Here is a 22,487-nt window from a genome sequence, read left to right on the forward strand (position 1 = left end):
AAGAATATAATAATTCCAATCCCAAAGAAAGCAGGTGTTGACAGATGTGAGAATTACCGAACAATTAGTTTAATAAGCCACAGCTGCAAAATACTAACATGAATTCTTTACAGACGAATGGAAAAACTAGTAGAAGCCGACCTCGGGGAAGATCAGTTTGGATTCCGTAGAAACACTGGAACACGTGAGGCAATACTGACCTTATGACTTATCTTAGAAGAAAGATTAAGGAAAGGCAAACCTACGTTTCTAGCATTTGTAGACTTAGAGAAAGCTTTTGACAATGTTGACTGGAATACTGTCTTTCAAATTCTAAAGGTGGCAGGGGTAAAATACAGGGAGCGAAAGGCTATTTACAATTTGTACAGAAACCAGATGGCAGTTATAAGAGTCGAGGGACATGAAAGGGAAGCAGTGGTTGGGAAGGGAGTAAGACAGGGTTGTAGCCTCTCCCCGATGTTATTCAATCTATATATTGAGCAAGCAGTAAAGGAAACAAAAGAAAAATTCGGAGTAGGTATTAAAATCCATGGAGAAGAAATAAAAACTTTGAGGTTCGCCGATGACATTGTAATTCTGTCAGAGACAGCAAAGGACTTGGAAGAGCAGTTGAACGGAATGGATGGTGTCTTGAAGGGAGGATATAAGATGAACATCAACAAACGCAAAACGAGGATAATGGAATGTAGTCGAATTAAGTCGGGTGATGTTGAGGGAATTAGATTAGGAAATGAGACACTTAAAGTAGTAAAGGAGTTTTGCTATTTGGGGAGCAAAATAACTGATGATGGTCGAAGTAGAGCGGATATAAAATGTAGACTGGCAATGGCAAGGAAAGCGTTTCTGAAGAAGAGAAATTTGTTAACATCGAGTATAGATTTAAGTGTCAGGAAGTCATTTCTGAAAGTATTTGTATGGAGTGTAGCCATGTATGGAAGTGAAACATGGACGGTAAATACTTTGGACAAGAAGAGAATAGAAGCTTTCGAAATGTGGTGCTACAGAAGAATGCTGAGGATTAGATGGGTGGATCACATAACTAATGAGGAGGTACTGAATAGGATTGGGGAGAAGAGGAGTTTGTGGCACAATTTGACCAGAAGAAGGGATCGGTTGGTAGGACATGTTCTGAGGCATCAAGGGATCACCAATTTAGTATTGGAGGGCAGCGTGGAGGGTAAAAATCGTAGGGGGAGACCAAGAGATGAATACACTAAGCAGATTCAGAAGGATGTAGGTTGCAGTAGGTACTGGGAGATGAAGAAGCTTGCACATGATAGAGTAGCATGGAGAGCTGCATCAAACCAGTCTCAGGACTGAAGACCACAACAACAACAACATAATGACTTTTCTGGAGACTAGAAATCTACTCTGTAGGAATCAGCATGGGTTTCGAAAAAGACGGTCGTGTGAAACCCAGCTCGCGCTATTCGTCCATGAGACTCAGAGGGCCATAGACACGGGTTCACAGGTAGATGCCGTGTTTGTTGACTTCCGCAAGGCATTTGATACAGTTCCCCACAGTCGTTTAATGAACAAAGTAAGAGCATATGGACTATCAGACCAATTGTGTGATTGGATTGAAGAGTTCCTAGATAACAGAACGCAGCATGTCATTCTCAATGGAGAGAAGTCTTCCGAAGTAAGAGTGATTTCAGGTGTGCCACAGGGGAGTGTCATAGGACCGTTGCTATTCACAGTATACATAAATGACCTTGTGGATGACATCGGAAGTTCACTGAGGCTTTTTGCGGATGATGCTGTGGTGTATTGAGAGGTTGTAACAATGGAAAATTTTACTGAAATGCGGGAGGATCTGCAGCGAATTGACGCATGGTGCAGGGAATGGCAATTGAATCTCAATGTAGACAAGTGTAATGTGCTGCGAATACATAGAAAGATAGTTCCCTTATGATTTAGCTACAAAATAGCAGGTCAGCAACTGGAAGCAGTCAATTCCATAAATTATCTGGGCGTACGCATTAGGAGTGATTTAAAATGGAATGATCATATAAAGTTGATCGTCAGTAAAGCAGATGCCAGACTGAGATTCATTGGAAGAATCCTAAGGAAATGCAATCCGAAAACAATGGAAGTAGGTTACAGTACGCTTGTTCGTCCACTGCTTGAATACTGCTCAGCAGTGTGGGATCCGTACCAGATAGGGTTGATAGAAGAGATAGAGAAGATCCAATGGAGAGCAGCGCGCTGCGTTACAGGATCATTTAGTAATCGCAAAAGCGTTACGGAGATGATAGATAAACTCCAGTGGAAGACTCTGCAGGAGAGACGCTCAGTAGCTCGGTATGGGCTTTTGTTAAAGTTTCGAGAACATACCTTCACCGACGAGTCAAGCAGTATATTGCTCCCTCCTATGTATATCTCGCAAAGAGACCATAGGGATAAAATCAGAGAGATTAGAGCCCACACAGAAGCATGCAGACAATCCTTCTTTCCACGAACAATACGAGACTGGAATAGAAGGGAGAACCGATAGAGATACTCAGGGTACTGTCCGCCACACACCGTCAGGTGGCTTGCAGAGTATGGATGTAGATGTAGATGTAGATGAAGTTATGGAAGAGGTTGCTGTTGTTGTAACTGACCACACAGCACATGCCCTGGGTAGTGCTAGTACTTGTGCAGTGTCACGAGAATTGTTTATGCCACGGTCAGCAGCAGGGAAAGTGTTACGGTTTATTTTACACTAGTACCCCTGCAAGATCCAAGTGGTGCAGCAACTGAAATCTCATGATCCGCAGCAACGTTCTGAATTTTCTCTTCGGCTTTTGACACATATTGAAGTTTGTGTCCTCAGTGTTTTTCACAGTGGCATGAGTGGATAAAATCTTCTTGGTTTTCAAGCAGCATCAAGTCCAATAAAATTCTTGAGCTTTCGATTGCAAGCTCCACAATCACCATCACGAGTAAAACTACTGACTGCCACTATTTACAGCTTGTACAAGTATATCTATGATTACGGCCACTGGCACAAATCAGAGAGAGCCGAAATGATGCATGCATGGAAGGCGAATTGGGCAGCTCATAGCATCTTTGACCCGCTGTGGGATCAAGTGATGTCAGATGGCATGAGGGGCCGGCACCACATTTGAAACTGCCAGTCCCACCTCCCTACAAGCATTAAGCATCCACCATTGCTTCCTTTCGACATCCAAAGCCCACAGCCACACCCTACTTAGTGTGTAGCCTTGGTCTCTGTTGAAATTGTTGCTGTTCATTCTAATGTTGGTTGCCTCTTTTATAATAGAGTCCGAGTTTGTTGACATAAGAGCCAAGATGCTTGTGTTCTCAAACTATATTTTGTGTCCGTTTTTGAGGCAATGCTCAGCTATGGCTGACTTGTCGAGCTCCCTTTGCGTAATATGTCTCTTGTGCTCAGTACAATGCTTCGCAACTGTGCGAATTGTCTGGCCTATATAGCTGCTGCTGCAATCGCAAAGGACACCATACACACCAGTCACACAAAGAGCTTTGTTATCTTTAATAGAGCACAACATACCTCGTATCTTGGGGACGGGCCAGAACACTGGTCTCAATCCATGTCTCTGCAGTAGATGTCCTAACTTGCTGCTCATTGTCCCACAGTATGGCATGAAAGCCACTGTCTTGGCTTCTGGTACCAGTCCCGGCAGTCAGTAGTTTTCCTCCTGATGACGATGGCAGAGCTAGCCATTTAAAGCTTGAGAATTTTATTGGAATTGACACAGCTTTTATACATATTGAAGTTGATGACAAATGACTGGGCAATATTCTGTGGAGAGACAGTGCACATTTTACACTACAGGGTACAGTGAATACACAGAACTGCCAAATTTGGGGTTCTATCAAACCACATGTTGTGCACAAAGAACCATTGCACTCACTACATGTGACTGTCTCGTGTGGATTCATAAGCATCTTTACTCTCAATTGATTGTTCTTTGAATTTAATTATACACTCCTGGAAATGGAAAAAAGAACACATTGACACCGGTGTGTCAGACCCACCATACTTGCTCCGGACACTGCGAGAGGGCTGTACAAGCAATGATCACACGCACGGCGCAGCGGACACACCAGGAACCGCGGTGTTGGCCGTCGAATGGCGCTAGCTGCGCAGCATTTGTGCACCGCCGCCGTCAGTGTCAGCCAGTTTGCCGTGGCATATGGAGCTCCATCGCAGTCTTTAACACTGGTAGCATGCCGCGACAGCGTGGACGTGAACCGTATGTGCAGTTGACGGACTTTGAGCGAGGGCGTATAGTGGGCATGCGGGAGGCCGGGTGGACGTACCACCGAATTGCTCAACACGTGGGGCGTGAGGTCTCCACAGTACATCGATGTTGTCGCCAGTGGTTGGCGGAAGGTGCACGTGCCCGTCGACCTGGGACCGGACCGCAGCGACGCACGGATGCACGCCAAGACCGTAGGATCCTACGCAGTGCCGTAGGGGACCGCACCGCCACTTCCCAGCAAATTAGGGACACTGTTGCTCCTGGGGTATCGGCGAGGACCATTCGCAACCGTCTCCATGAAGCTGGGCTACGGTCCCGCACACCGTTAGGCCGTCTTCCGCTCACGCCCCAACATCGTGCAGCCCGCCTCCAGTGGTGTCGCGACAGGCGTGAATGGAGGGACGAATGGAGACGTGTCGTCATCAGCAATGAGAGTCGCTTCTGCCGTGGTGCCAATGATGGTCGTATGCGTGTTTGGCGCCGTGCAGGTGAGCGCCACAATCAGGACTTCATACGACCGAGGCACACAGGGCCAACACCCGGCATCATGGTGTGGGGAGCGATCTCCTACACTGGCCGTACACCACTGGTGATTGTCGAGGGGACACTGAATAGTGCACGGTACATCCAAACCGTCATCGAACCCATCGTTCTACCATTCCTAGACCGGCAAGGGAACTTGCTGTTCCAACAGGACAATGCACGTCCGCATGTATCCCGTGCCACCCAACGTGCTCTAGAAGGTGCAAGTCAACTACCCTGGCCAGCAAGATCTCCAGATCTGTCCCCCATTGAGCATGTTTGGGACTGGATGAAGCGTCGTCTCACGCGGTCTGCATGTCCAGCACGAACGCTGGTCCATCTGAGGCGCCAGGTGGAAATGGCATGGCAAGCCGTTCCACAGGACTACATCCAGCATCTCTACGATCGTCTCCATGGGAGAATAGCAGCCTGCATTGCTGCGAAAGGTGGATATACACTGTACTAGTGCTGACATTGTGCATGCTCTGTTGCCTGTGTCTATGTGCCTGTGGTTCTGTCAGTGTGATCATGTGATGTATCTGACCCCAGGAATGTGTCAATAAAGTTTCCCCTTTCTGGGACAATGAATTCACGGTGTTCTTATTTCAATTTCCAGGAGTGTAATCACCTGGTATTTCTTCACATGCAGGTGACCCAAAGCTTATCTGTTCAGTTACATTACAGAAGTGTTCATAGAATATCTTGGTAGTTTTTCCTCATTGTCAATTTCATCATCATCAGTATTTAGAACAACATTTGGGGCCCTATAAGGTGTTTAACCTGCCTCGCTTTTTACTACATTGCACACAGTTTTAACATTATTTCCAGAGTTATTAATTTTTCCCAATAAAACATATTTTAATATCAATTTATCAAGAATTTTATAGTATTTTTGGTGCAAAAAGAGTTTTGATGTTCATATAGTTCATTGCTAATTCCAAAAAAGAAATAATGTACAAAATCTTACTCCATGGGAAAACAGTGTCTTAAGTATGGTGTACCACAAGGCTCCACCATAGGATAATTTCTAACTTTTATCTTTTGTAGCAGAGTTATAATCATATGTCCTATTTTCCCATAAAATAAGTACATTGAATTTGCCAGCCAATGTAAATGTCCTAATGAAAGGAACAACCAGAGAAGAGCTGCAGGTTGAAAATAAAATATATATCAGGCTACAAACAATAAGATCTACCAACACACACACACACACACACACACACACACACACACACACACACAGTGCTGGTAGTCACAGTTCAAATAAAGCACCTACTAACTCTGAGTACCATCATTTATGGCCTGAAAATTCTTTCTGTGTGCACAACTAGAGAGGCAGTAAATATATGTATTTTTGCAAAGAAGAATCATTATGTAAAGTAGTGTAATTATTTGAGGAAACTCTTCAGCCAATAAAACGTAATTCATATTCCAAATGAGAATTTAAGAGCCTTGCAAATGCAGCTGCAGAAGCTCTGGGAGACCATTACTTAAGAAACTCCATATCCTTCCATTACCATGCTTATACATTCATTAGGAAAATCATAGATAATTCTAACAGTTTTGTATATGCAAACCAGAACATTCATTCTGAGGACCACAGCACTAGAACAAAATGCTTAAAGCACCATGTATAATAACTGTTCATAACCGCTAGCTGCAAAAATAGTATTACAGCAGAGATGAATACCTTGCAATGTAAAGATTTATATCAACTTTGTTAATGAAAAAATTAAAAGATTTTATGTGTGCAAATTGACAGCACCTTTTATAAACTATTTTAATTTGCTGTTGAAAGCTTTATGACTTTTGCCTGTGTGCTATACTGAAAGATTGTGGGTAATTTATTAAAAATACCCCATAGAGCGACATCATGAAGATAATGAATCTGTAAACAAAAAGTTTCGAACACTAGGCATATTTTTTGATTTGACTAAGGCTTTCGATTGTGTTAATCACAAAATATTGCTCCATAAGTTGGACCATTATGGAATACGGGGACTAGCTCACAATTGGTTCACCTCTTACTTTAACAACAGACAGCAAAAGTCATTATTCACAGTGTTGAGAATGGCTGTGATGTGGCATCTGAGTGGAGTTCAGTCAAATGGGGTGTGCCCTAGGGATCAGTGTTGTGGCCACTCATGTTCCTTATTTATATAAATGATATGCCCTCTAGTATTATGGGTAATTCTAAAATATTTCTGTTTGCTGATGACACTAGTTTGGTAGTAAAGGATGTTGTGTGCAACATTGGCTATGTTTCAAATAGTGCAATTTTTTTATTTATTCTCTATTTGCCTGTGCCACATGTAATGAAATAGGCTTTATAATGATGTCAAGATACATAAGAAGTTACTATATTAGTTATTTTTTACATTACAAGTACAAGTTATTTATGCTACATTAATCAGTTGTGCAGTATTGCAATCACAGACTTAAAACTCAATTTCTATGTTAGAAGTATCCAAGAATTCTGTAAGACTGTAGTATGGATTGTCTATTAACCAAGTGTGGATTGTCTAGTGCAGTTCATGACATAAGTTCATGGCTTGTAGAAAATAATCTAATGCTAAATCACAGTAAGACTCAGTTTCTGCAATTTCTAACACAGAATTCAAAAAAACCCAACATTTGTATTTCACAGAATGGGCACTTATTTTCATTCACACATGTCATATGGTACTATATTTTGGGGTTAATATTCCCATTCTAAAAGGATATTTCTGGCTCAGAAATGGGCAGTTCGGGCAATAAGAGGTGTAAGGGCGTGAACCTCTTATCGACCCCTGCCCACTGGTCTGGATATTTTGACATTAGATTCAAAAAAATAAATAAATAAATTATTCCCAACAAGTAGCAGCTTTCACTCAGTTAATACTCGGCATAAATCCAATCTGCATTTGGATCACACTTCCTTAACTCTTGTGCAGAAAGATGTGCAGTATCCATTTTCAATTAGCTACTACAAGAATCCGAAAATCTTAGTAGTAATCCACATACTTTGAAATCGAAACTGAAGAGTTTCCTCATGGGTCACTCCTCCTGTTCTGTTGAGGAGTTCCTTTAAAAAATTAAGCTGATCTTATGTTATATTGTTGATTGTGTTTACTTAACTTATGGCTTGACTTTTTTGGGTTCATAAACATTTTATTTTATTTGTGATTACTTTGATGTTGTAATTTCATGTACTGGCGTATTCCATGATTTTGGATACCTGCTCCTCAATTTGGTCCTATGGAACTAGTCATGTAAATAAATAAATAAATAAGTAATCTCCTTAAATATTATTGTGCATTTCACATGTGTTTATGATTTTACCATCCTCTCATTATCATATAACATGTCATCTCATTATGCAATATGTTCCCCTCTATTTTCTTTTTATCATACATTGACTTATTCGACATCATTTTGTACATCATGCAACGGTTCATTTAATTTATAAATTACATCATCACTGATCTTCAGCTCCAAGATGTCTGCAAACCCTCAACTCATTGATAATTCTTCTTGTGTCTGTAGAAGAATTCAGCTTCTACCAAAGCCAGTACTCATCAACTCTGATTTGTAGGAATATAATGTAATTGAATAGATAAAAAAATATACTCACCAAGTGATGGCAGGAGAACACACACATAAAAAGGTTTTACTTACACCACCTTTTGGAGTCAGTGGCTCCTTCTTCCAGCAGAAGGGTTGAAGGGGAAGGAAGAGGAGTGAAGGAAAAGGTCTGGAAAGATTTAGGAAAAGTGGTAGAGTTCAGAAAAGTCACGCAGAATCCTGAGTCAGGAGAGACTTATTGGATGGGATGAGAAGGAAAGCTCTAAATGTAGAAATATGTAAGCTAATGTGGATGGATAGGAAAAGCAAACACGTAATGTTTTGATACATCACATCATTTACATATCTGAGTGTAATGTTGCAAAATGATATGAAGTCAAGTCAGAATGTGAGGATCATGGTAGGGAAGGCAAATGGTTATCTTCAGTTTATTGGGAGAATTTTAGGAAAGTGTGGTTCATCTGTAAAGCAGGCCCCATACAGGATAGTGGTGTGACCTATTCTTGAGCGCTGCTGGAGTGTTTGAGATCCACACCAGGTTGGACTGAAGAAAGACATCAAAGCAGTTCAGAGTTGGCCTGCTGTATTTGTTACCAGTAGGTTTGAACTACACACAAGTACTACAGGGATGCTTCAGGAATTCAAATGGGTTTTGAAATTTTAAACATTTGAGTAGCTGTGATCCAGCAACCACATGCTATTTAATTACAGGATGTATATACAGCCACTTCAGTTGCACAGAATTTTGTCAATTGACCACGGTTTCAACTGCACTAGGGCAATCTTCATCAGAATAAAGAGTTACTTTTGCTCAGACGTTTTAAACGATGTTGTGATTACATGTATTCCATGTAACAATCTTCATCAGAATAAAAAGTTATTTTTGCTCAGATGTTTTAAACCATGTTTCCTGTGTAACTTTTTATTCTGATGAAGAGTGTCCTAGGGCAATCGAAACCATAGTCAACTGACAAAATTTTGTGCAACCGAAGTGGCTGTATATATGTTGTGTAATCAAATTGGTATCCATGGAGGTAAGGCAACATTCTTTTCAAGAACACAGTGAAAAAATTTAGAGAACCTGCATTTGAAGCTGACTACAGAACGATTCTACTGCTACCAGCATACATTTCGCATAAGGACTGCAAAGGTAACATACAAGAAATTGGGATTTGTATGGGGGCATAGAGACAGTTGTTTTTCCTTTGCTCTGTTTGTGAGTGGAATAGGAAAGGAAATAACTGGTAGTGGTACAGGGTATCCTCCGCCAAGCACCATATGGTGGCTTGTGGCGTATGTATGTAGATGTAGATAGGTCCATTTTGATTGATTATGTTATACAAACATTTTAAAACTGCATAATAATGAATAATAAATAATAAACGGATATTTTTACTCATCCAATTGGAGTCAGTGTGGTAGAATGTTGTCATTCCAACAGTTTTGAAAATCGTGTTCAGAGTTAGTGAAACATTTTGTTACTCATTAAAGTTAGTATACAATTTCATCTAAAGTGCAGAAACACATGAGATGTTAAAAAAAATAAAGTGATGATTTGCCAGCAACGTTATGATACATACTGGAAACAGTTGCAAAAATATTTAATGTCAGTATATTCTTGTCTCAGTTGTTATACTTTTGTTTATTTATCTGTATATTCTTACTTCTGCAATGCAGAAAATTATGTTATCTAATAGTCCCAGACTAAATAGATGGAAGATATATTTGATAATGGAAAACCCTGTATGGAATATAAATAAAGAAGACAGCAAAGATAATCATTCATAATACAGTTAGGGCATTGAGTGGTCAACAGGCACACAAAAGAGGTTGAAAACTTCAATTTCTGTTGACCACTCTATGATACATCTATACAATGGGTACTATTTCTCATGTTAGTGACTGCTGTTATTACTCTTGTTCATTTTATTATTTGTAGGTTACTGATTTAGCCCTGGCTGTAGATGTGGGCTGTGGTTCAGGTCAAAGTACTGAAGTACTGGCACCATATTTCCAAACAGTCATTGGGATTGATCCAAGTGAAACTCAGATTGTTGAAGCCCAAAAGAACAATACCATCCCAAACATTGTTTACAGGTATGGCTGTTGTTAATTACAAAAGTTCTGTTAATCTGAAATATAACTTTAAAGTGAAAGGCAATTAGTGCTGCATTACAAGCTTGGTAAAGTTGGGGAAAGAACTCCTGTTTGTTTATTTGCAAAGGAATCATCTTTACATCAAGGAATTTTGAACATATTTGTCATCTTCTTCATGCTATTTTGTATTGTTATAACAGTTGCATTAAGATGTTTGGCTGAGAAAATTGAATTTCATAGAAATTTTAAATATTTTATTGCAGAATTGTTGAAAAGGAGAAAATTGTTAATCCAACAAGCAGAAAGTACATTTAAAAATGATGATATTTGCACCAAATAAATTCCAAGAAAATAGTTTTTATGGTACATTTTTATCAATGCCAATATCTTCATTTTTGGCACATCACAGATCAGGTTTATGATGTTTAGTGCACCTTGCAACAAGACACATAGAAAATCTAAATTCATGTTAACATCAACACAGAGAGAAGAGATTCCATCCCCCTGATGTAATGCTCCCACTAGTGCCCCACTTTGTGCTACATATAGATCTTCTTCACAGCCGACTGGTGTGGCCGAGTGGTTCTAGGCGCTTCAGTCTGTAACTGCGCGACCACTACAGTCACAGGTTCGAATCCTGCCTCGGGCGTGGGTGTGTGTGATGTCCTTAGGTTAGTTAGGTTTAAATAGTTCTAAGTTCTAGGGGCTGATGACCTCAGATGTTAAATCCCATAGTGCTCAGAGCCATTTTCTTCTTCACATGTTGTGGACTGTGAACTTTGTTTTTGAAGGTAGATTTGTAGGTAGTTTCCATGATGATAAAGAACTGCTTCATCCCTCATTGTAGCACAAGCAGTTCAAATGAAGAACAACAAAATGAAGTGTAGAATTGAACATGGTTACTACAATGCTACTGCAAACAGTCTGTTTGATCCCCAGTGTTGGGAGGGCTTCATTGATAGAAAATACTAGCAGCTTGAAATCTTGTCTTCCACTACCCCAAACACAATATGAGACACAGCCAGGATAGTATTTGCCAAGCCTTACAGTGGATTCACAGCCAATGACTTAAATCTTAATCTTCCAAAAAAGCTATACTATGCTATTCCTGGTTAATAAAAATGATGTACAGGTTGCCAAAATAGAGATAAATGGGCACACATTGAATGTAACTTCATGTGAAGTTCCTAGACATCCTAAACATGCATAAATGAACCAAAAAGCTCAGTTCTTTATGTGTTACATTTAAAAATCTCCCTAATTGTATTGCCTTGCAGATGAGATTGCTGGCATACTTTTCCTTAATACTATCCTCTTGTATCCCCCCCCCCCTCCCTGCCTTCCCCTTAACCAAGGACCTTGCCGTTGGTGTGGAGTCTTGCATGCCTCAGCGATATAGATAGCCGTACTGTAGGTGCAACTACAATTGAGGGGTATCTGTTGAGAGGCCAGACAATCATGTGGTTTCTGAAGAGGGGCAGCAGCCTTTTCAGTAGTTGCAGGGGCAACAGTCTGGATGATTGACTGATCTGGTCCTGTAACACTAACCAAAACTGCCTTGCTGTGCTGGTACTGTGAACGGCTAAAAGCAAGGGGAAACTACAGCCGTAATTTTTCCCGCGGGCATGCAGCTTTTCTGTATGGTTAAATGATGATGGCGTCCTCTTGGGTAAAATATTCCAAAGGTAAAATAGTCCCCCATTCAAATCTCCGGGTGGGGACTACTCAAGAGGACGTCGTTATCAGGAGAAAGAAAACTGGCGTTCTATGGATTGGAGCATGGAATGTCAGATCCCTTAATTGGGCAGGCAGGTTAGAAAATTTAGAAAGGGAAATGGATAGGTTAAAGTTAGATATAGTGGGAATTAGTGAGGCTCGGTGGCAGGAGGAACAAGACTTTGGAACAGGCGAATACAGGGTTATAAATACAAAATCAAATAGGGGTAATGCAGGAGTAGGTTTAATAATGAATAAAAAAATAGGAGTGTGGGTAAGCTACTACAAACAGCATAGTGAATGCATTATTGTGGCCAAGATAGACACGAAGCCCATGCCTACTACAGTAGTACAAGTATATATGCCAACTAGCTCTGCAGATGATGGAGAAATTAAAGAAATGTGTGACGAAATAAAAGAAATTATTCAGATAGTGAAGAGAGACGAAAGTTTAATAGTCATGGGTGACTGGAATTCGGTAGTAGGAAAAGGGAGAGAAGGAAATATAGTAGGTGAATATGGATTGGGGGGAAGAAATGAAAGAGGAAGCCATGTAGTAGAATTTTGCACAGAGCACAACTTAATCATAGCTAACACGTGGTTCAAGAATCATAAAAAAAAGATTGTATACATGGAAGAAGCCTGACAGGTTTCAGATAAGATCATCTAATGGTAAGACAGAGATTTAGGAAACAAGTTTTAAATTGTAAGACATTTACAGGGGCAGATGGGGACTCTGACCACAATCTGTTGATTATGAACTGTAGATTAAAACTGAAGAAACTGCAAAAAGGTGGGAATTTAAGGAAATGGGACCTGGATAAACTGACTAAACCAGAGGTTGTACAGAGTTACAGGGAGAGCATGAGGGAACAACTGACATGCATGGGGGAAAGAAATACAGTAGAAGAAGAATGGGTAGCTTTGAGAGATGAAGTAGTGAAGGCAGTAGAGGATCAAGTAGGTAAAAAGATGAGGGCTAGTAGAAATCCTTGGGTAACAGAAGAAATACTGAATTTAACTGATGAAAGGAGGAAATATAAAAACGCAGTAAATGAAGCAGGCAAATAGGATTGCAAACATCTCAAAAATGAGATCGACAGGAAGTGCAAATTGGCTAAGCAGGGATGGCTAGAGGACAAATGTAAGGATGTAGAGGCTTATGTCACCAGGGGTAAGATAGATACTGCCTACAGGAAAATTAAAGAGACCTTTGGAGAAAAGAGAACCACTTGTATGAATATCAAGAGCTCAGAAGGAAACCCAGTTCTAAGCAAAGAAGGGAAAGCAGAAAGGTGGAAGGAGTATATAGAGGGTCTATACAAGGGCGATGTTCTTCAGGACAATATTATGGAAATGGAAGAAGATGTAGATGAAGATGAAATGGGAGATACGATACTGCATGAAGAGTTTGACAGAGCACTGAAAGATCTGAGCGAAACAAGGCCCCAGGAGTAGACAACATTCCATTAAAACTACTGACAGCCTTGGGAGAGCCAGTCCTGACAAAACTCTACCATCTGGTGAGCAAGATATATGAGACAGGTGCAATGCCCTCAGACTTCAAGAAGAATATAATAATTCCAATCCCAAAGAAAGCAGGTGTTGACAGATGCGAAAATTACCGAACGGGGAAGGGATTGAGACAGGGTTGTAGCCTCTCCCCAATGTTATTCAATCTGTATATTGAGCAAGCAGTAAAGGAAACAAAAGAAAAATTCGGAGTAGGTATTAAAATCCACGGAGAAGAAATAAAAACTTTGAGGTTCGACGATGACATTGTAATTCTGTCAGAGACAGCAAAGGACTTGGAAGAGCAGCTGAACGGAGTGGACAGCGTCTTCAAAGGAGGATATAAGATGAATATCAACTAAAGCAAAATGAGGATAATGGAATGTAGTCAAATTAAGTCAGATGATGCTGAAGGAATTAGATTAGGAAATGAGACACTTAAAGTATTAAATGAGTTTTGCTATTTGGGGAGCAAAATAACTGATGACGTTCAAAGTAGAGAGGATATAAAATGTAGACTGGCAATGGCAAGGAAAGCGTTTCTGAAGAAGACAATTTGTTAGCACCGAGTAAAAATTTAAGTGTCAGGAAGTCGTTTCTGAAAGTATTTGTATGCAGTGTAGCCATGTATGGAAGTGAAACATGGGCGATAAATAGTTTGGACAAGAAGAGAATAGAAGCTTTCGAAATGTGGTGCTACAGAAGAATGCTGAAGATTAATGGGTAGATCACATAACTAATGAGGAGGTATTGAATAGAATTGGGGAGAAGAGGAGTTTGTGGCACAAATTGACAAGAAGAAGGGACCGGTTGGTAAGACATGTTCTGAGGCATCAAGGTATCACAAATTTAGCATTGGAGGGCAGCGTGGTCGTAAAAATCATAGGGGGAGACCAAGAGAGGAATACACTAAGCAGATTCAGAAGGATGTAGGTTGCAGTAAGTACTGGGAGATGAAGAAGCTTGCACAGGATATAGTAGCGTGGAGAGCTGCATTAAACCAGTCTCAGGACTGAAGACCACAACAACAACAACAACAACAACAATGATGTGGAACGAGTCATTTAACATTCACATAACAAATTAATTTGTACATATGGCTACATGATGAACATTTAAAAGTCTTTTTTTCTTTTAAAAAAAAAATCATTATTATTAAATATGCAGATGTGAGTTAATAGTTCCTACCCACCATGCACTGAAAGGTTAATTTGAAATAAATGGAGACACACCAACAGAGGGGCATGACAACAGTGAGGGCAGGTTATTAATCACTATAAGAAACAAAAATGTGCCCAGCACAGATCCCTGTGGAATATTTACTTTAACATGTACTACACTGGATATTTCTTTGACAACACAGACAAACTGCTTACAGTTCGGTAAATAAGATTTTAATAGATTAAGGTCATTATCTCTAAAGTCAAAAGTTTTTTTTCTGGAAATGTAAGACCAAGACATTGCTTAAATCATAAAAAGTGCTGGGTGTGAGAAGGAAGTTAGACTCAGCACTCTCTGGACTGCTTCCTTCTACATGCTTCCTAAAATATATAAAACCAACCACTCAGGACATCCCACTGGATGGATACTGCGCCACACTTGTTGTCAAACATCTTCAGTGTATTACCTGTAACCTAGCTTTTTATAGAAAATGCCTTAAACATTTCCTCCAGCAATTCTCCACAGTTCCTTTCCTTTACCACCCAATACACTGCTCATTACTGTCACTGCCACTTCCCTCTATACCAACATCTCCAATGCCCATGAACTTGTCACCATAGAACAGTACCTTTCTCAGTGGCAGACTGACTATAAATCCACAACTTCCTTCCTGCCACCATGACCAACTATATCCTCACTCTCTATTACTTTTACTTTGAAGGTATAACCTATAAACAAGTCTGTGGTACAACTATGGGCACTCTCATGGTACCAGCCTATGCCAGTCAATTCGTGGGCCATCCAGAGGGATCCTTCCTAGCAACCCAGAATCCTAAGCAAAACCCCTCACCTGGTTCCAATTCACTAATGGCATCTTCATGATCCAAACTGTATGTGAGGACATCCTATCCACATTCCTTCAGATCTTCAACACATATTCAAACGTTTGGTTAACCTGATACTCCTCAGCGCAACAATTTACTTTCCTTCTAATGACCTCCACTCATGGATTATTCCAGCAGTTTCTCTATTCACATCAAACCTACTAGGCACCAACAATACATCTATTTCAACTGCTGCAACCGTTCCACACACCTAGCCATCCATGGTTGCCACACCTGCTGCGATGAGCAGTCCCTCTCCAAATATGCTGAGGGTCTTGCTGACTGAGTGATAGTTCTATTTCATGATGCACTTTTGCAGATGGTGAATTAACATCACTGATGGATTAATACATAGCCAGGACTTGGTCATTGGCATTTTACACTAAGTTACCATATATTTTTTTAACTTATTTATGCAATAAATGCCAAACTCTGTGTATGTAATTAGTGCTCGCCTGATGAAACCTACTTATGGTGGCTGGTGCTGTTATTAAGGCATATGTATAGCAGTGCAAGACCCATCACTAAGACTGCAGAGCCACACTCTCTCTCAGGGCTTGTTGACTAGTCCAAAACCCAATAAAGTTCTACCAGTCTGAACAAGATCCTTTGCTTGGTCTTTAGTTTCATTTGTTTTCTGAAAACATAACAGATCACTCAAGAATACCCGAGAACATTGTAAATGTGAATATTCAAAGAAATCTTAAAAATGTTAATATTTCACAAGAAAAATACTCTTGAATACTCAAAAATACTCTGTTTTACAAGCAAAAATACTCTTGAATACTAAAAAATACTCTTAAGTGTTCTTAAATCCACTTAGGTATTCAATAAAATCCTAATTTGGAATAAAGTACTCTGTCACTTACTTACTCTTTTCTTTTTAGAACATCAAGAATATTCTAGAACATTCTCAAACATTCAGGAGAATTCCAGAACATTCCTGAACCTTCTTGAAGATTCTTTAACTTTCTGGAACATTCTTGAACCTTCTGGAAGATTCTGGAACATTCTCAAACATTCTGGAAGATTCTATAATGTACTGGAATATTCTACAAGGTCCTGGCCAGTCTTGGCCACTCCAGCACTCGACTCCTGACTGTTGCATTGCCTTCCCACAAGAAGCCTTTTTGGTGAAATGCTCCCTTTTGACACCCATAACATTCAGTCTGACCCCTGCAGTTCCCATCTGAAACCTTCTTCATGAATGGGAGGTGGAGGGCTACCATATCGTATAGTCACCACAGGGCTGCAGTAATGGGTTGTAGAGCTATATCACACCATGCACAGCCAAAACACATTCATATTTGTTACGTATACTGATCTGAGAACACTGATGTCATAGGCCTTTAAATGTTTCACAGAAAGGGTTTAGCTTCCACTTGGGGAGTCTCTGGGCTGGGGTAAGGTTATCCCACAGTGCTCCACCACAGGTTAAGTTGAAGTCTCTTGCATGGGGGCTTATGAGTGGTTGCATATTGTGTAGCAATTGTGTAGTGAATGCCAGAAGTCAGGTATGATGTGTTTGAGTGATACAAAGACACTGAAGAGTGTGACAGAAGCAGCTGACATCCAGCCAGCAACAGTTCCACATTGCAGAGATAGCCCAGATGACAGAACAGGTAAATATTACACTGATAGCATAAATGTATTTGTAACTTGGTTTCCAGAGCTGCCTACAGGCAGAGATTGTGGGGGTGCCGACTAAGCAATTACTAAGTAAGTGTTTGTGGGTCAGAGGAGCTGAGCAGTCCTTAGTAATGACATATGAGAGTGAAGCAACTCATCCACTATTAAATATAATGCAGTCAGTCAGGACAATTGAGCCAGGTGATAACTTTCTTGGTACTATGTTTTGTCCGCACAAGAATGGCAAATATGTAACAGGATAGATATCATCTTGCTGCTTGTAATGATAATTTTGCTGCAGAGATGTCTGCTGCAGCAAAAATAAGATAAATGAAGTGGTCCCTGCATGACATTGCTTTGTCATGGGCAAATGAGAATGCTGACAAATTTAACACTGCATTACTTTGTTGTGAGGGCAACGGCCTTGCCACAGTGGATACACCGGTTCCCGTGCGATCACCGAAGTTAAGCGCTGTCGGGCGTGGCCGGCGCTTGGATGGGTCCCCATCCCGCCGCCACGTGCTGTTGCCATTTTTCGGGGTGCACTCAGCCTCGTGATGCCAATTGAGGAGCTACTCGACCGAATAGTAGCGGCTCCGGTCAAAGAAAACCGTCTTAACGACCGGGAGAGCGGTGTGCTGACCCCATGCCCCTCCTATCCGCATCCTCACCTGAGGCTGATACGGCGGTCGGATGGTCCCGATGGGTCGCTTGCGGCCTGTAGACGGAGTTAGTTAGTTAGTTATTACTTTGTTGTGGGTAAACTAGAATGCTGACAAATTTATAGATAATAAGGCTTATATGAGGTGTTTTAAACTTAAGTTTTAAGACGATGTGAGGCAGACTCACCTGCAAAAGTAGCTCTTAAGTGGGGCTTTATGTAGAAATTGTCAGGCCACTATAAAAGAATTTTGTGTGGAAAAGAAAATCAGATGCATATGAACATGGTGCCTTAACAGAAATATGAACTCTGAGCAGACATGATAGTAATGGGTGTAGTGAGAACGACATGTGCTGATGTGTGAATAATCAGGCAGTTCCAGTGCACAATAGCTGTGAACACAGCCCATTCAATTCTCCATGGAGGAGAGAGAATTTCAATACATAGTCTACTGGTAGTAACAATAACAGTCTGGGAAACGAGTGTGAAAGAAAATGATGACAATCACAGGCACTGGCAGTTGGAAAACTAATATTTTCTGCATTTTTAGAACTGAAATGGATTAACAAACCAATGAGAAAAAGGATTATGAAAAGGATAAATGCAGAAGTGTGCAACCAGCACAGGCATATGCTATTGACGCAGTTTTGACTAACAAGCAATTCTGGGAAGTCTGGATAATTCATGTGCATTGGAGAGTGAAGAAATCAGTACAAAATGGTTGTAATTTTAAAGATATTTTCTGCATTTTTAGAACTGAAATGGATTAACAAACCAATGAGAAAAAGGATTATGAAAAGGATAAATGCAGAAGTGTGCAACCAGCACAGGCATATGCTATTGACGCAGTTTTGACTAACAAGCAATTCTGGGAAGTCTGGATAATTCATGTGCATTGGAGAGTGAAGAAATCAGTACAAAATGGTTGTAATTTTAAAGATGTTTCTCAGACCGATGGGCTATCTAATGATTCAGAATATGTTTCTGAGAACTGGATGGAAGCAACTAGTGTGGAAATTTGTTTTCCTGAAGCAGAGAGGGGAAGGAAACTAACTGATGTAAAAATCGGGTCTAAGGAGACATTGAAAGAGATTGGATGCAGTATTAATGTGAGTGATATTGTCCGCTGTGTTATGAAAAGTGACGGAGCTGAAGGCACATCCATTGGAAAGCAGGTTACAGAATTGATGCTTGAGGTGGACAGGATAGAGTCACGTATGTCAGTCAGAGACTGGTAATGCATGTAGTTAATGGAAAAGGTGACAGGGACAGTTAATGGTGGGTCACTGTAAGGATTAGAACTTGAAAATAATGTATTTCATGTTAATTCAGATTTTGTAGCGCCTGCATTTGGCACCACAGAAGAAGGTATTTGCACTTTTGTTTCTGTGGAGTGAGGTGACCCTCACATCTTTGGACTGTAACATAGATTCTAGCTGGTTGTATTAACGAAGAACATGAATTCAATTGGTTGAAGTCATGTGGCTATGAACAAATTGCTTATCCCAGCTTGGTGGGAGCAGAATGAGTTCTGAGTAGCAAGGAAGTTGGAGCAACATAAGTGTGAAGCAGGGACCAAGATTTTATATAAATTGTTCTGTGATGATGAAGAAATACATAAACTGTTGTAGGCAATGATATTTATGGAATGTACAACTATTCATCAAAATTCAGACAAATGAGGTAAAGATAGGGCATTTCTGTACTCTGGCAGTTGTGTATTATCTTTAACGGAATCCTTTATGTGAAGTATAAAGGAACAAAAACCTGTGATGTTTCATGGTGGGAGGGGGATAAAACAGCGGCAGGAGATGTGAGTGAGGGACATTATTAGAATTTAAAGTGATGTTTGTGATTTTAATACAGGTTATCTAATTGTCCCACATCAAGTGAATGACATAATTTTAGATACCAATTTCTTGATGCAGTATCAAAGAAATACAAAATATAGAAAAAGGATGGATAAAAAATCTACTCACCAAGCAGTGACAGGGGAACAAACACACAAAACTTAACAAGATTTTGACACCAGTGACTCCTTCTTCTGGCAAAAGAGTTGAAGGGGAAGGAAGAGGAGTGAAGGGAAAGGACTAGAGAGGTTTAGGGAAAGGGGTGCAGTTCACAAAAGTCACCGGGAACCCCAGGTCACCGGAAATTTAGCCGACGGGATAAGAAGGAAAGACTGATTTTGGGGACTGCTAGCAGAAGACTTGAAACGAAAGGAAGAGGGTGAATGAAAAGGACTGTAGAGGTTTAGGGAAAGAGTTACAGTTCAGAAAAGTCACCCAGAACCCTGGGTAAGGGGAGAATTACTGGACAAGATGAGAAGGAAAGACTGAGTGTTGGGGATTGCACCGGATGAGATTTGAAAACCTGATAGCTTAAATATGGATGGCAGGGTAATATGCATGACAGAGATTACTACTAAAACATTGTGCATGAGTTAGTAAGAGTGAAAAGCTAAGTGCATTGTATATAACAGAGATGGGAGGGGGGATGGAAAAAATAGTCAAGTCAGAAAATGAAAGATGTAGAAAACTAAAATAGAATGAAGAAAGGAGTAGTTACTGTGAAGAAATGCTGAGACAGAAGAAATTAACATAAATTAAGGCCAGGTGGGTGTGAGAACCAAGGACATGTTGTTGTGCTAACTTCGACCCACAGAGCTCTGAGAAACTGGTGTCTGGGGGAAGAATCCAGATGGCACGTGTGGTGAAACGGGCACCAAGGTCACGATTGTCTTGTTGTACAGCATGCTCTGCAACAGGATATTGTGTGTTGCCTGTATACACCCTCTGCCTATGTCCATTCATCCTGACTGATAATTGGATGGCAGTTATGCCAATGTGAAAGGCCGAACAGTGTTTACGTAACAGTTTGTTTTCTTCTCATCCCATCCGGTAAGTCTCCCCTTGACACGGGGTTCTGGGTGACTTTTCTGAACTGCTCCCCTTTCCCTAAACCTCTCCAGTCCATTTCCTTCACTGCTCCTCCTTCCCTTCAATTCTTCTGCCAGAAAAAGGAGCCACTGGCTCCAAAAGCTTGTAAGTATTAAACCCTTTTGTGTGTGTTCCCCTGCCGCCACTTGGTGAGTAGATTCTCTATCTGTCCATTTAATTATTTATCAATAATTGATTATTTTCATTGAAATATAGAAAAAGATATTTCCAATTTGACAGTGGTTGAAGCTACAAATGAATACAATCCAAAGAAGTATTAAGAGGTGAGGCACAAGTAGCCCATATAATTACTACGCATGAAGAATGTGAGGAGCTTTGTTTGCATAAAGAGAATCAATAAAACATATCTCTGAATCACAATGTGACAAACTAAACAGCATGTTGTGTAATTATGTAGAGATATTATCACACAGGCCTAGTTGGGTAGATGATTTCAAATACCCACTCAAAGACTTGTCATAGAAATTGATAACAGTGAACTCAATGGGAAGCAAGCACCCCCAACAAGGCAAGTGAACTGTTAGCCATGGATTTATTTGGACTACTTCCCAAAGTTTTGGTATGTTGTTTTAGTGGTCAAGTGTTCCCAAAATATATCAAGCTGCTTGCCCTCAGGAAATCAAACAGTAAAACAATCATTGATGAACTTGAAAACGATTACATTTGCAATGTTGCCAGGCTAGCTAGGATCGTATCTGACAATGGACCGTAGTTCATTTCAACCACATGGGAGGCATTTATAGCAAAACACGGCATCAAATATGTACAAATATCTGTACATCACCTGGCTAACAATCCAACTCAGCACTACATGTGGAAAATTGTTCAGTTATTTTGGTCTTACACTAGTTCGAAGTATGCCATTTGCGTGGAACAAGTTCCTTATTTTGCAGATGTACTGAACAGCAATAAGAGTAGTGCAACAGGCATATCTCTGCTTGAGGTGACTGATTGGGTGAAGCTGGCAAACTTGCTCTATGAAATCACTGAATACCTCCCAGGACAGGAGATGACATCAGCAAAGACACATGACTGCTAGGAAGCAGATGGAAAATGCAGCTGAGCAGAAGAAGCAATATGAAACTTCAAATAAACTTGTAACTTACCACATTGAAGATTCGGTTGTAGTGAAAAGCAAAGAAAAGTCAATCTATACATAGTGTGAAATCAAGAAATAGTTGAAATTGTATTATGTGCCATTTCAATTTACAGAATGTTTGCAACTAAATATTTAGAAGCCACAGTAACCAATTTTCAGAAAACCAGAGTTTAAAAAAATTGAAACACAAATACAAATATTGATGTTGCTAATAATGTGAAAGTGGGGAGCAATCGGGTAGGATGGGGGCAGGGTGTGCAGATAGGCAGATAGGGTTAGGGGTGGGATCAGGAGTACAGACAGGGGCTCAGAAAGAACAGAGAGGCTTGAGAGACAGTGAATAGTGGAGAGTGAGACCATCAAGACTGGGAAAGTGGGTGGGTGATGGTAGTGGGGGGAGGGGGGGCAGGGGGAAGAGGGGCGCAACTGAATATTATGCAAGAGGAT

At 40.5% G+C, this 22,487-nt stretch overlaps 1 protein-coding gene across 11 annotated transcripts in view; it reads left to right on the top strand.

The window, feature by feature from the left end:
- Nucleotides 1-22,487, top strand: part of LOC126263221 (putative methyltransferase DDB_G0268948) — a 128,272-nt gene that overhangs the window by 88,312 nt on the left and 17,473 nt on the right. For all 11 annotated transcript variants that reach the window (XR_007546867.1, XM_049960306.1, XM_049960304.1 and 8 more), the window contains one exon: nt 10,261-10,418. Coding sequence is in view for 10 of the 11 variants with exons in the window: in XM_049960306.1 (XP_049816263.1) it covers nt 10,261-10,418 (158 nt within the window). In the remaining variant the exon portion in view is untranslated. The remainder of the gene's footprint in view (nt 1-10,260; nt 10,419-22,487) is intronic.

The sequence above is a fragment of the Schistocerca nitens genome, chromosome 6, assembly GCF_023898315.1.
Source record: "Schistocerca nitens isolate TAMUIC-IGC-003100 chromosome 6, iqSchNite1.1, whole genome shotgun sequence".
In the NCBI taxonomy this organism is placed as follows: Eukaryota; Metazoa; Arthropoda; class Insecta; order Orthoptera; family Acrididae; genus Schistocerca; species Schistocerca nitens.